Genomic DNA, 15000 nt, shown 5'->3' on the forward strand with positions numbered 1-15000 from the left:
CTCAAATATACCTACTAATGAGGCATAATGATGCAATATGTACATATCGCTAGCCTAAATAGCATGTTAGCATCGGTTAGCTTGCAGTCATGCAGTGACCAAATATGTCTGATTAGCACTCCACACAAGTCAATAACATCAACAAAACTCACCTTTCATTCGCAACCTTAAAAGTTTGGTAGACAAAATGAGACAGAAAAAGTTGCATAAAACACGTCCTAGAAAGTCGGAGAAAGTTATACATGTAAACAAACTATACGGTGAGTTCAAGGACCGCCAAAATTAGTAGGACAAAACGGCTCTCGCCAAATACTGGAATCAGTGAAGCATGTTTAATATAAACAGTGTGCTTTATAACAATTAGGGAGGTTTGTGTCATATTTGTCTTCCTACAGAAAACCATATTAAAACAAAAAATATATTTTTTTCCCCCTCATCTTTTTCCATTTTTCATACATTTTTGAAAAAGCTCCAGAGAGCCACTAGGGCGGCGCTAAAGAGCCGCATGCGGCTCTAGAGCCGCGGGTTGCCGACCCCTGTACTAGGTTATAAAATCAGTGTCAGTTGAGTGGGTCCATAGGTTGCCTGTACGGATTTTTAATGTCCAGCAGATGTCAGTATTTAGTGACACAGTATCAATACAGTTTTGCAATGTGTCGAAACGCTTCATGACGCCTCATCAACTCATCACTAGAGATGTCCGATAACATCGGCCTGCCGATATTATCGGCCGATATATGCGTTAAAATGTAATATCGGAAATTATCGGTATCGTTTTTTTTTATTATCGGTATCGTTTTTATTTTTTTAATTTTTTATTTTTAAATTAAATCAACATAAAAAACACAAGATACACTTACAATTAGTGCACCAACCCAAAAAACCTCCCTCCCCCATTTACACTCATTCACACAAGAGGGTTGTTTCTTTCTGTTATTAATATTGTGGTTCCTACATTATATATCAATATATATCAATACAGTCTGCAAGGGATACAGTCCGTAAGCACACATGATTGTGCGTGCTGCTGCTCCACTAATAGTACTAACCTCTAACAGTTCATTTTACTCATTTTCATTCATTACTAGTTTCTATGTAACTGTTTTTATATTGTTGTACTTTCTTTTTTATTGAACAAAATGTTTTTAATTTATTTATCTTATTTTACTAATTTTTTTAAAAAGTACCTTATCTTCACCATACCTGGTTGTCCAAATTAGGCATAATAATGTGTTAATTCCACGACTTAATATATATCGGTTGATATCGGTATCGGTAATTAAAGAGTTGCACAATATCGGAATATCGGATATCGGCAAAAAGCCATTATCGGACATCCCTACTGGAGACCAAAACTCCTGGTCAGGACAGAACCTCCTCTGGCAGTGACACACAGCAGACTGTAAGAAAAATGGCATTTTCCAACTTAAATAGCCCATAGCTCCGCCCACTAGCTGGGACCAATTTGAGAGGGGGAATTAAGAAAACAGTTATTTTGTAAATGACACCATAAATAACCATCACATGTCTAAAAAGTACTCACATAGTACTTTTGCATGTGTAGAGCAGTCATTTTTGTACACAGTAAATTCAGGCTTTAGACAACACAACTTTCAAATGTCCCAGCTTTTGAAGGTCATGGTTCCACCCAAATTAGGCATAATTAGTGAATGCAGGTGTGTTCACCTATATAAAGCCCTCAGCCCCGCCCTGACTCTTTTAGTCAACTGTTCAGAGCCATGGTGAGTGACAGGTAACAATTTGTTGCGCGCATGCTTTTCACTGACTAACAAGATTGAATGTTTGCAGTTTGTCCATGTTGAGCTTCCTAACAAGTGTGCACGCTAGTGATGGGTTGATGAGGCCTCATGAAGCGTTTCGACACATTGCAAAACTGTATTGATACTGTGTCGATACTGTGTCACTAAATACTGACATCTGCTGGACATTAAAAATCCCTACAGGCAACCTATGGACCGACTCAACTGACACTGATTTTATGACCTGGTACGGGGGTCGGCAACCCGCGGCTCTAGAGCCGCATGCGGCTCTTTAGCGCCGCCCTAGTGGCTCTCTGGAGATTTTTCAAAAATGTATGAAGAATGGAAAAAGATGAGGGGAAAAAAATCAATTTTTTTGTTTCAGAATGTTTTCTGTGGGAGGACAAACATGACATTAACCTCCCTAATTGTTATAAATCACACTGTTTATATTAAACATGCTTCACTGATTCGAGTATTTGGCGAGCACCGTTTTGTCCTACTCATTTTGGCGGTCCTTGAACTCGCCGTATAGTTTGTGTCCATGTATAACTTTCTCCGACTTTCTAGGACGTGTTTTATGCCACTTTTTCTATCTCATTTTGTCCACCACACTTTTAACGTTGGGCATGAGTGGTGAGTTTTGTTCATGTTATTGACTTGTGTGGAGTGCTAATCAGACATATTTGGTCACTGCGTGACTGCAAGCTAATCGATGCTAACATGCTATTTAGGCTAGCTATATGTACATATTGCATATGCCTCATTTGTAGCTATATTTGAGGTCATTTAGTTTCCTTTAAGTCCCCTTAATTACATTTATATCTCATGTAATATGGCTTTTAATTTTTTGCGGCTCCAGACAGATTTGTTTTTGTATTTTTGGTCCAATATGGCTCTTTCAACATTTTGGGTTGCCGACCCCTGACCTAGTATATACAATAATATAAACCAAGTCATTGTATTTCATTTAGGATTATTTCATATCTTCATTTAAATAAAAATGTATTTTTTATCTTTTTTAGATACAGTCAATAAATAATGTGAACATGTATCGTGACTAGGATGGTAAAAGGTGGGGATTGAACCCTAGTAACCAGCAACCCTCCAATTGCTGGCACGGCCACTCTACCAACTTCGCCACGCCGTCATTCCTGTAATCTTTCTCTAGTAACAGTATTCCATGATTAATATCAATAAACTAACATTAATAATAAATGACAGAAAAATAAGCACACGTATGACTGAGGAGTCATAGTGTAACTTTGTGTGGTGTTTGAGTTGTCCGACTTTTTGTGTGGCCATAAACGCACCAGTGGTTTAGTGTTATGCGTGTTGTTGAAAAACACCGTTAGGGCCGCTTGTTGTCACTGTCACTCAAAGTTGCATTTCGAAATTACACAGAATAAATGTGTTTATTTTGTTTAGAATTCAGATGGGTTTGATTTGGTGCGCGGCATATATTTGCTGTGCGCAGAGGACGCTTGAGCAGTGCGCAATTGCGCAGGCGCGCACCTTAGAGGGAAAGTTGCTCACGGGGCACAGAGGAGGCGTCAGTGCAATACAGTTCGTGTATCGGTCACGTGACCAAAGCAGCTCATGATCGGTCACGTGACTTTCTAAAAGCGGTACGCGCACCGACACAGGGTATCGCTCTATGAGCTCGACGCATGCGCCGATGCATCGGTGTTGCCGGACCCATCACTAGAGCACGCCTTGTAAGGAAGTTTAAGGTCAAACAGTCACAAGGTAGTTCGGGCATCTGGTGAAGATGCCACCCGAACGCCTCCCTAGGGAGGTGTTTAGGGCACGTCCGACCGGTAGGAGGCCACGGGGAAGACCCAGGACACGTTGGGAAGACTATGTCTCCCGGCTGGCCTGGGAACGCCTCGGGATCCCCCGGGAGGAGCTGGACCAAGTGGCTGGGGAGAGGGAAGTCTGGGCTTCCCTGCTTAGGCTGCTGCCCCCGCGACCTGACCTTGGATAAGTGGAAGAAGATGTATGGATGGATGGATGGAACTTGAAGTCACCTTGGATAAGACCTAATAAGAGCCATGGTAAACATTAGCGTGCTTCAGTCCCCGACCTTACTGGGCCCACGCTTCATGTCTGTCAAATGTGTCGGGGGGGAGAGGGTGGAGGGTGGGGGTCTTTGATGTGTGTGGGTGAGAGGTGCAGCATGGAAGCATATTTCTATAGCTGCTGTCATCATTTGGGTCACATTTTGCTTTTTTTGTCCACCCATTGTCCTCTCGTGCTTGTCCAACTTTAAACCTGACATCACATCAATGTTATATTCTCTTTGGAATAATGGCATCATTTGACTTCTGTACTGGACAAGCGGCACATAATCGCACACACATACACGCACGCACGCACACACACACACACACACACACTGTGAATGATGTCAGTGGACTGTGAGAAAGTAGGTGTGCTTTAATACAGAAGAAGCCTCCCAGGTGTGGATGTTAAGTGCAGTGCTTAGCATTAGTGTGTCTGCATAAATATATACTTTTACACTATCAGTGTGTGTGTGTGTGTGTGTGTGTGTGTGTGTGTGTGTGTGTGTGTGTGTGTGTGTGTGTGTGTGTTTAAAATAAAAAGAAGCCATGGTTGACTATTGGATAGGTCGTTACCATGGCAACCTCGTGCATGACTAAATATTTGGACAGCTAATCTGAGGATGTAATAAATGAAGGCAGTAAAGATGTGGAAATTGTGCTGAGGGAATCTTTCCAACAGGGTGTGTGTCACACCAGTACTTCTCAGAAGCGGTATAGTACCGAATATGATTCATTAGTATCGCGGTACTATACTAACACAACCCTAATATATACATATGTATGTATGTATGTGTGTTATATATATATATATATTTGGGGTGTAACGGTACGTGTATTTGTATTCAACCGTTTCAGTACGGGGGTTTCGGTTCGGTGCGGAGGTGTACCGAACGAGTTTCCACACGGACATATTAAGTAGCGTACTGCACGATGTGTAAACAATGCTCAAAATGCCGGACATTGGAGGCATTTAAGAAATTCTGCCCGGACAGCCCCTGCATTTTGAGTTAGGGTTGCATGTATTTTCAATGTACGTTCAGGGTTAAGAAGGGGTTAAAAACAAAACAAACAGCAGCATTGGTGAGGGAGGGGCAGAGAGAGAGAGAGAGAGTTATGATAAACGCGCATGCGTCGCCAGGCTCTGCTTTTTATCCATAGATTTATCACATTTAATTTTTTATTATCTATAGCAGGGGTGTCAAAAGTGTGCCCCGGAGGCCATTTGCGGCCCACTGCTAATGTTTTAAAGGCCCACGGCACATTCTAAAAATACTATTCAAATAAAGAAAAACATAACAAAAGTGAAGTAAAAAAGCTTAAAGGTGAAATGTAATTTAGAAAGAGTTGCAATGTTGACTAATAAAACAAAGCTGTTTTTTTTTCTTTCAAACTGTCATTGCTCAAAACATAATATTGAATCAAAATCAATGTTATTATGAATTATTGACCTATCCAAGGTTCCCATTACTTCACATCAAATATTACAACTAAGAAAAATAATTTTGGTGGAAGATTTTGCAAATTTGGTCAATAAATAACCCAAAAAATTAATATTTTGTTTTCTGACTGTACCGAAAATGAACCGAACCGTGACCTCTAAACCGAGGTACGTACCGAACCAATATGTTTGTGTACCGTTACACCCCTAATATATATATATATATTTGAGTATATATATATGTGTATACATTTGTGTGTGTATATCTACATACAGTATATGTACATGTATATATGTCTACGTGTGTGTGTATTTGTGTGTGTGTGTGTGTGTTTGTGTGTATGAATATATATATATATATATATATATATATATATATATATATATATATATATATATATATATATATATATATATATATATATATATATATATATATCATTGTCTACAAAGTGTGCAGATTTTTTACTAAAATAGAGACTTTTCATGATTACATTGATTATTATGGGGAACTCTGCTTCACTGTACAAACATTTCAGTTTGCTAATCATGCTCAAGAAGCAATTGAGTTGGTAAATGAAGGTTGCACTGTATGTAGAATATTGACAATTACACCATTTTGTCTTCATTTGTCAGTTGCAGGAAGAAGCACATTGCTCCAGGGGGCAAATACTGTATTGCATTCATATTCACACTGCATCTGCAGTACATGGCCAGGGAATTTTTGTTCCACCACCTTCATAACCTTGAAACAGACATGTAGCTGCATGCTAACTTAATGATCATGTAGCTGCATGCTAACTCAATGATCATGTAGCTGCATGCTAATGATCATGTAGCTGCATGCTAAGTAAATTATCATGTAGCTGCATGCTAACTTAATGATCATGTAGCTGCATGCTAACTTAATGATCATGTAGCTGCATGCTAACTCAATGATCATGTAGCTGCATGCTAACTTAATGATCATGTAGCTGCATGCTAAGTAAATTATCATGTAGCTGCATGCTAAGTAAATGATCATGTAGCTGCATGCTAACTTAATGATCATGTAGATGCATGCTAAGTAAATTATCATGTAGCTGCATGCTAAGTAAATGATCATGTAGCTGCATGCTAACTTAATGATCATGTAGCTGCATGCTAACTTAATGATCATGTAGCTGCATGCTAACTTAATGATCATGTAGCTGCATGCTAAGTAAATTATCATGTAGCTGCATGCTAAGTAAATTATCATGTAGCTGCATGCTAACTTAATGATCATGTAGCTGCATGCTAAGTAAATTATCATGTAGCTGCATGCTAACTTAATGATCATGTAGCTGCATGCTAAGTAAATTATCATGTAGCTGCATGCTAAGTAAATTATCATGTAGCTGCATGCTAACTTAATGATCATGTAGCTGCATGCTAACTCAATGATCATGTAGCTGCATGCTAACTTAATGATCATGAGCTGCATGCTAACTTAATGATCATGTAGCTGCATGCTAACTTAATGATCATGTAGCTGCATGCTAACTTAATGGTCATGTAGCTGCATGCTAAGTAAATTATCATGTAGCTGCATGCTAAGTAAATTATCATCTAGCTGCATGCTAACTTAATGATCATATAGCTGCATGCTAACTCAATGATCATGTAGCTGCATGCTAACTTAATGATCATGTAGCTGCATGCTAAGTAAATTATCATGTAGCTGCATGCTAACTTAATGATCATGTAGCTGCATGTTAACTCAATGATCATGTAGCTGCATGCTAACTTAATGATCATGTAGCTGCATGCTAAGTAAATTATCATGTAGATGCATGCTCACTTAATGATCATGTAGCTGCATGCTAAGTAAATTATCATGTAGCTGCATGCTAAGTAAATTATCATGTAGCTGTATGCTAAGTAAATGATCGCTGCAAACAATCAGGCTTTTGAAGCAAGTCAATCAAGAATAGCATTGTTCCGTCCCACTGCCACACAGCTGGGAGCAGAAGTGTAGCGCCCCCTATTGGTTGAGTTCAATATTGATAGGATGACATGCCAACATACATGTAATAATACAGGTAGCCTCAGAGTTGTCTAATCTTTACACAAATAGTCAATGACTTATGGGAAATTACTTTCAGTTTATTTCAAACATGCATTCGATGCAATGTAATTTATATATTTGTAGTTGTAACAGTATATATATATATATATATATATATATATATATATATATATATATATATATATATATATATATATATATATATATATATATATATATATATCAGTGGAGGCTGGTGACTTCCAGAATTGAGGAGGCCATTTTTTTCCGCTTGCTCACTTCACTCGCGATGGAATGTTCCCTGTTCTCTTATCTGTCTTTGTGCTGGCCAAAGGCATACTATTTGGAGTGTAAGCTACAGTCAGAAAGTTCTTGCTGATGCAATTCATTGTGCAGAGCTTAGCCTTGTGCCTTCCTGAAGAAATTACATTGCTGTAAGTCTATGAGCCTGCCTGATAATTAAGCTGAGAAATGACATTTGGATGTTATATAAACGCCAAGTGAACATGTGTAAAAGGCAGGAATTTTAATTATGTAGTTAAAAACAATTTTGTTTAGCTTACATTTTTCATTCTTCTACAGCTTCAACATGTAATCACCAATTTAATCAAGTTTAGCATATAAAAAAGATAAGATAACACTTTCTTTATCATATGTAGTTTTATTCAATATATTTAATATAAAATATGTAAAAATATGGTTCCAGTTGGCTTTATCTGCTGAGAAACACAGACAAAATGGAGTGTTATTACTACTGAGAACTAGTGGTGTAACACTGGTAGAGACATCTAATTAGTTCAACTCACATCTGGTTTAGCTGAGGGGCGGCATGCTCTCTCCTGGACTCCACTCCACAGGTTGGTGCTGGCTTCATTTACTGAGAAATACAGGACTTCCGAGGTCGTTTTAAGCAAAAGTATTTGGCTATATGAGCTATAAACTTCACGGATGATAGCCAGGGGTGTTCTCTAAATTTCCTGAAAAGCACAAGTTGATAGGACACTCGTAGCCACTATGGCGAGTGTTTGTTTGACTGAAGTGGCTGGCGAATTCTCAAAATGGCTTCTGTGTTGATTAGGAAAGGAAAGGATTGATTCCAAATGAACCAGTAGCATGTGATTGGACGAAGAAAATGTCAATCTTTCAGCCCTGGACACAATGCATGGTGAGGCCAGGCCTCCGTTGCCCACCCATTTTCAGTGATCTGGCCAATCACATATTGGCATGAAAAAGCATGCATTACATTGACTTCTATGAGAAGCTAATTTCCTAGGGGAGGCCTGGCCTCCCTTAATACAAACTGATAGGGAAATCTGGCCTGTTGCTTTACAATTGCAATATTGGGTTTTAGCCATGGGAACATTTAGATTTATGAACAAAACTAAAATAATATGAATATAAAAAATAAAAAATATGTTTTTTGTTAAAATAAATAAATAAAATAAATATATTTATTGTTTTTTTTAAATCTCTCTCTTCTCTCAAATTATTGGGGAGGCCAGGCCTCCTCCACCTCTATGGAGGAGCCTCCACTGATATATATATATATATATATATATATATATAAAACACACGGGAGTCCTAATACCGCAAATGCAGTATTTGTGATCCATAAAACTTTCGGCAAATCAAAATTTAAGAAATTGTACAGGAAAGTGCATTACTTTGAAGTGGGCCAATAATTAATAATGAAATCAGAAAGGATGCGGACTTCCGGAATTTCGTGACCTTCCGGAATTTCAATGCGTAAAAAGACACAAAAAGTGAGTTAACGCCAACACTGTATATACACACACACACACACACACACATATACAGTATATATATATATATATATATATATATATATATATATATATATATATATATATATATATATATATATATATATATATATGTATATGTGTGTGTGTGTGTGTGTATATATGTGTGTGTGTGTGTGAGTCACAGATGTAGCGGTATATATACACATACTGTATATATATATATGTAATATATATATATATATATATACACACATATATAGCTTATACATATGATGTATTTATGAATATGATATATGAGATATATAAATAATAATTGATATACAGTGGAAATACTTTGCTGGGGTGTGTGTAGTCATCAATATATTGAATGGAGTGCATTGCTAGGCGGTGACCAGCAGAGGCGCTCTTCACCATTTCAGAGGAGATTGTAGGCAGAAGAAGGTCAGGATTGATTGATTGATTGAAACTTTTATTAGTAGATTGCACAGTACAGTACATATTCTGTACAATTGACCACTAAATGGTAACACCCCAATAAGTTTTTACACTTGTTTAAGTCGGGGTCCACGTTAATCAATTCATGGTATGAGGAGTGCAGGAGTGAGTGTCCAATGATGTCAAATACATGCAGGCCCGGCCCTAACCAATCTGGCGCCCTAGGCAAGATTTTAGGTGGCGCCCCCCCACATCGGCAGTGAAGTGCACAAGAAACCGAATAGCTTTGTCTTTGACCTTTTTTTTTACTTAAAGAAAGCAAATTAACAATCAGAATAGTTAACAAGATAAAAAAAAATATGGATGAATAAATGAATACAAAAAATAAAAAATGAATATATGAAATACAATATTTTTTACATACATAAACACAAAATAAAACGTGTCAACAAGTTGCATAAAATAAATTAAGAATACAATATAAATAAGGCACTGCACAAAAGAAGATATCAAACCAGTATGACTTTAACAACTATATTACAAAAAAAGGGGATCCTACAGAGTTCTCCATTTGTGCTTTTTAATATTGCATTAACTAGAATGACTTACAAATGACTGTACACCAGGGAGTACTGTAATTACCTAACGTTACATTATTATTTTCCAAGACAATTTAGCCCCCTCCACAATATTAACCCGACGTTAAAACAGAACTAGCTATTTATTGATTAGCAATTGCCGAATCATGTAACATTAGCTTAATGCTAAAAAGCCAGGTTACTATCACATTCTGTAACAGACAAATAATTTAATGTAGGCTAACGTTACCTCACTGCTACCTCTGTCTTTTTCTCGTTTCTCCTCTTCTTTTCTCTTTTTTCTTCCCTGGGCACCTGACAGTTTTGGCCGTTTTGACATCTTGTGTTGATTTTTTGATGTGGTGACGTCCAAAAAGAGTCATGATACGGGAAGGGAGGGGGCGCACCGTGCGGGGGGATGGGGGGGCGTAATGTTGTAACAAATAATATTTCTATTAAATAGGCTTTACTTTGCATTTTAATTAACGTGGGATTATTTTATGTATTTAGAAATAATAGTACCAACTTTTTTTTTTTTCCTCCAACATTTGTGGCACTGGCGTGGCGCCCCCTGATGGACGGCGCCCTTAGCATTTGCCTATACGGCCTAGGCCACGGGCCGGCCCTGAATACATGACAGCTTTTATCTTGCTGTGCACGTGACCTTCAGCTCCTTTTCCTAACCACTTCATCAAGGCTGAAGATTCATGACACTTTATGGCAGGGGTGTCAAACTCAAACACAGAGTGGGCCAAAATGTAAAAGTGAACAAGCAAGGCTTATATAACTTTATAGTGACATGCAAAATACAGTTTCAAATAATAATAATAATAATTAAAAAATATCAATGGCATATCAAATACAATTTAAATAAAAATGGAATGCCTTTTTTCTATTTGCAGCCTTCTGAGGTAAATATCAACATTAACTTTTTCCACAGGCTAATAAATTAGAAAATAAAATAACAATGAATAAACCAACCATTCAGGACTTGAAACTGCTCAGTTTGCAACACACTGATCTAATCTGATGTGCCCAGGCCAGATAACTGCCATCTTTTCTGGGATGCTAGTTCATTAATGTCGGGGCTCAGGCTTTGAGCTGAGACAACCTTCATTATCCAACCAAGGTGTTCATCAGTCATTATATCTCGTAGTCCACCACAGTCTTGGGGGTGTGCCTTACAGGCACTGCCTTTAACGTCCGCTTTTCATCCATTCTAACAAAGTGCCGGCCCAGACACAAGACATGTGCGGCTTCTGTACGCACACACACGTGAATGCAACGCACAGTTGATCAACAGTGATACAGGTTACACTGAGGGTGCCCGTATAAATAACTTTAACACTGTTACAAATATACGCCACACTGTGAATCCACACCAAACAAGAATGACAAACACATTTTGGAAGAACATCCGCACCGTAACACAACATAAACACAACAAAACAAATACCCAGAACCCTTTGCAGCACTAACTCTTCCGGGACTCTACAAAATACACCCCCCGCTACCACCAAACACCCCCCCACGCACCTTGTAGCGTCCGGGAAGAGGGAAGAGTTAGTGCTGCAAAGGATTCTGGGTATTTGTTCTGTTGTGTTTATGTTGTGTTACGGTGCGGATGTTCTCCCGAAATGTGTTTGTCATTCTTGTTTGGTGTGGATTCCCAGTGTGGCGTATATTTGTAACAGTGTTAAACTTGTTTATACGGTTACCCTCAGTGTGACCTGTATGGCTGTTGATGAAGTATGCCTTGCATTCAATTGTGTGTGCGTGCAGAAGCCGCACATTTTATGTGACTGGGCCAGCACTGGTTGGACTGGCTGAAAAGCAGACGTGACGATATTTAGGAGGGGCACTGAAGTTTGGGAGTCTCCCAGAAGGGTTGGCAAGTATGAGAATTAGCGGTGAATGCGGTGTTACCACGGCACCGCCGCTGTATATAATCGGCGGGCCAGCTCTAGTGTTAATTTGATATCGCCTCAAGGGCCAAGTGAAATTACACGGCCAAATTTGTCCCGCGGGCCAGAGTTTGACACCCATGCTTTATGGCAAGGATCAGTGTGTTGCAAACTGAGCAGTTTCAAGTCCTGAATGGTTGATTTATTCATTATTTTATTTTCACATTTATTAGCCTGTGGAAAAAGTTCATGTTGATATTTACCTCAGAAGGCTGCAAATAGAAAAGAGGCGTTCCATTTTTATTTAAATTGTATTTGATATGCCATTGATATTTTTTAATTATTATTATTATTATTATTTGAAACTGTATTTTGCATGTCACTATAAAGTTATATAAGCCTTGCTTGTTCAATATTCAATGCAAAACTTGTTTGGGTCCCTGTTAAAAGGTTCATTTGTTCAAGCTTGGCCCGCGGCTTTGTTCACTTTTACATTTTGGCCCACTCTGTATTTGAGTTTGACACCCCTGCCTTATGGCAATAGTCTGACATTTATGAGGTCAGGAAGGATGCAACCACTTTATTACTCCGTCAACACTGACAGCAGATATGGCCGACATCACCACTTTTACCCACACTTTTCAGCACAGAGTGATGTTGTTACAGGTGATGATGTTACAGGTGATGTTGTTACAGAGTGATGTTGTTACAGGTGATGTTACAGATGATGTTGTTACAGAGTGATGTTGTTACAGAGTGATGTAGTTACAGGTGATGTTGTTACAGAGTGATGATGTTACAGAGTGATGTTACAGGTGATGTTGTTACAGGTGATGTTGTTACAGGTGATGATGTTACAGAGTGATGATGTTACAGAGTGATGTTGTTACAGGTGATGTTGTTACAGGTGATGTTGTTACAGAGTGATGTTGTTACAGGTGATGTTGTAACAGGTGATGTTGTTACAGAGTGATGTTGTTACAGGTGATGTTGTTACAGGTGATGTTGTTACAGAGGGATGTTATTACAGGTGATGTTGTTACAGAGTGATGTTGTTACAGGTGATGTTGTTACAGGTGATGTTGTTACAGAGTGATGTTGTTACAGGTGATGTTGTTACAGGTGATGTTGTTACAGAGTGATGTTGTTACAGGTGATGTTGTTACAGGTGATGTTGTTACAGAGGGATGTTACAGGTGATGTTGTAACATGTGATGTTGTTACAGAGTGATGTTGTTACAGGTGATGTTGTTACAGAGTGATGTTGTTACAGAGTGATGTTGTTACAGAGTGATGTTGTTACAGGTGATGTTGTAACAGAGTGATGTTGTTACAGGTGATGTTGTTACAGGTGATGTTACAGGTGATGTTGTAACAGAGTGATGTTGTTACAGGTGATGTTGTTACAGGTGATGTTGTTACAGAGTGATGTTGTTACAGAGTGATGTTGTTACAGGTGATGTTGTTACAGGTGATGTTGTTACAGAGTGATGTTGTTACAGGTGATGTTGTTACAGGTGATGTTGTTACAGAGTGATGTTGTTACAGAGTGATGTTGTTACAGGTGATGTTGTTACAGGTGATGTTGTTACAGAGTGATGTTGTTACAGGTGATGTTGTTACAGAGTGATGTTGTTACAGGTGATGTTGTTACAGGTGATGTTGTTACAGGTGATGTTGTTACAGGTGATGTTGTTACAGAGTGATGTTACAGTTGATGTTGTTACAGAGTGATGTTGTTACAGGTGATGTTGTTACAGGTGATGTTGTTACAGGTGATGTTGTTACAGAGTGATGTTGTTACAGGTGATGTTGTTACAGGTGATGATGTTACAGAGTGATGTTGTTACAGAGTGATGTTACAGGTGATGATGTTACAGAGGGATGTTGTTACAGGTGATGTTGTTACAGAGTGATGTTACAGAGTGATGTTGTTACGAGTGATGTTGTTACAGGTGATGTAACAGGTGATGTTGTTACAGAGTGATGTTGTTACAGGTGATGTTGTTACAGGTGATGTTGTTACAGGTGATGTTGTTACAGAGTGATGTTGTTACAGGTGATGTTGTTACAAGTGATGTTGTTACAGGTGTTGTTGTTACAGAGTGATGTTGTTACAGAGTGATGTTGTTACAGGTGATGTTGTTACAGAGTGATGTTGTTACAGAGTGATGTTGTTACAGGTGATGTTGTAACAGGTGATGTTGTAACAGGTGATGTTGTTACAGAGTGATGTTGTTACGGGTGATGTTGCTACGGGTGATGTTGTTACAGGTGATGTTGTTACAGAGTGATGTTGTTACAGGTGATGTTGTTACAGGTGATGTTGTTAAAGGTGATGTTGTTACAGAGTGATGTTGTTACAGGTGATGTTGTTACAGGTGATGTTACAGAGTGATGTTGTTACAGGTGATGTTGTTACAGGTGATGTTGTTGCAGAGTGATGTTGTTACAGGTGATGTTGTAACAGGTGATGTTGTTACAGAGTGATGTTGTTACAGGTGATGTTGTTACAGAGTGATGTTGTTACAGGTGATGTTGTTACAGGTGATGTTGTTACAGAGTGATGTTGTTACAGAGTGATGTTGTTACAGGTGATGTTGTTACAGAGTGATGTTGTTACAGAGTGATGTTGTTACAGGTGATGTTGTTACAGAGTGATGTTGTTACAGGTGATGTTGTTACAGAGTGATGTTGTTACAGGTGATGTTGTTACAGGTGATGTTGTTACAGAGTGATGTTGTTACAGGTGATGTTGTTACAGGTGATGTTGTTACAGGTGATGTTGTTACAGGTGATGTTGTTACAGGTGATGATGTTACAGAGTGATGTTGTTACAGAGTGATGTTACAGGTGATGATGTTACAGAGGGATGTTGTTACAGAGTTATGTTGTTACAGGTGATGTTGTTACAGAGTGATGTTACAGAGTGATGTTGTTACAGAGTGATGTTGTAACAGGTGATGTTGTTACAGAGTGATGTTGTTACAGGTGATGTTGTTA

At 38.5% G+C, this 15000-nt stretch overlaps 1 protein-coding gene across 2 annotated transcripts in view; it reads left to right on the forward strand.

The window, feature by feature from the left end:
- The window catches only part of camk1da (calcium/calmodulin-dependent protein kinase 1Da), a 135143-nt gene that overhangs the window by 12923 nt on the left and 107220 nt on the right, over positions 1 to 15000 (forward strand). Inside the window, exon 1 of one of the 2 annotated variants that reach the window (XM_062066350.1) lies at positions 1736 to 1753. The exons of the other annotated variant lie outside the window; for it this stretch is intronic. Coding sequence (XP_061922334.1) covers positions 1740 to 1753 — 14 coding nt within the window. The 5' untranslated portion in view covers positions 1736 to 1739. Of the gene's footprint in view, positions 1 to 1735; positions 1754 to 15000 lie in introns of those variants that run through there. 2 annotated transcript variants of the gene reach the window in all.

The sequence above is a fragment of the Entelurus aequoreus genome, linkage group LG12, assembly GCF_033978785.1.
Source record: "Entelurus aequoreus isolate RoL-2023_Sb linkage group LG12, RoL_Eaeq_v1.1, whole genome shotgun sequence".
Lineage (NCBI taxonomy): Eukaryota > Metazoa > Chordata > Actinopteri > Syngnathiformes > Syngnathidae > Entelurus > Entelurus aequoreus.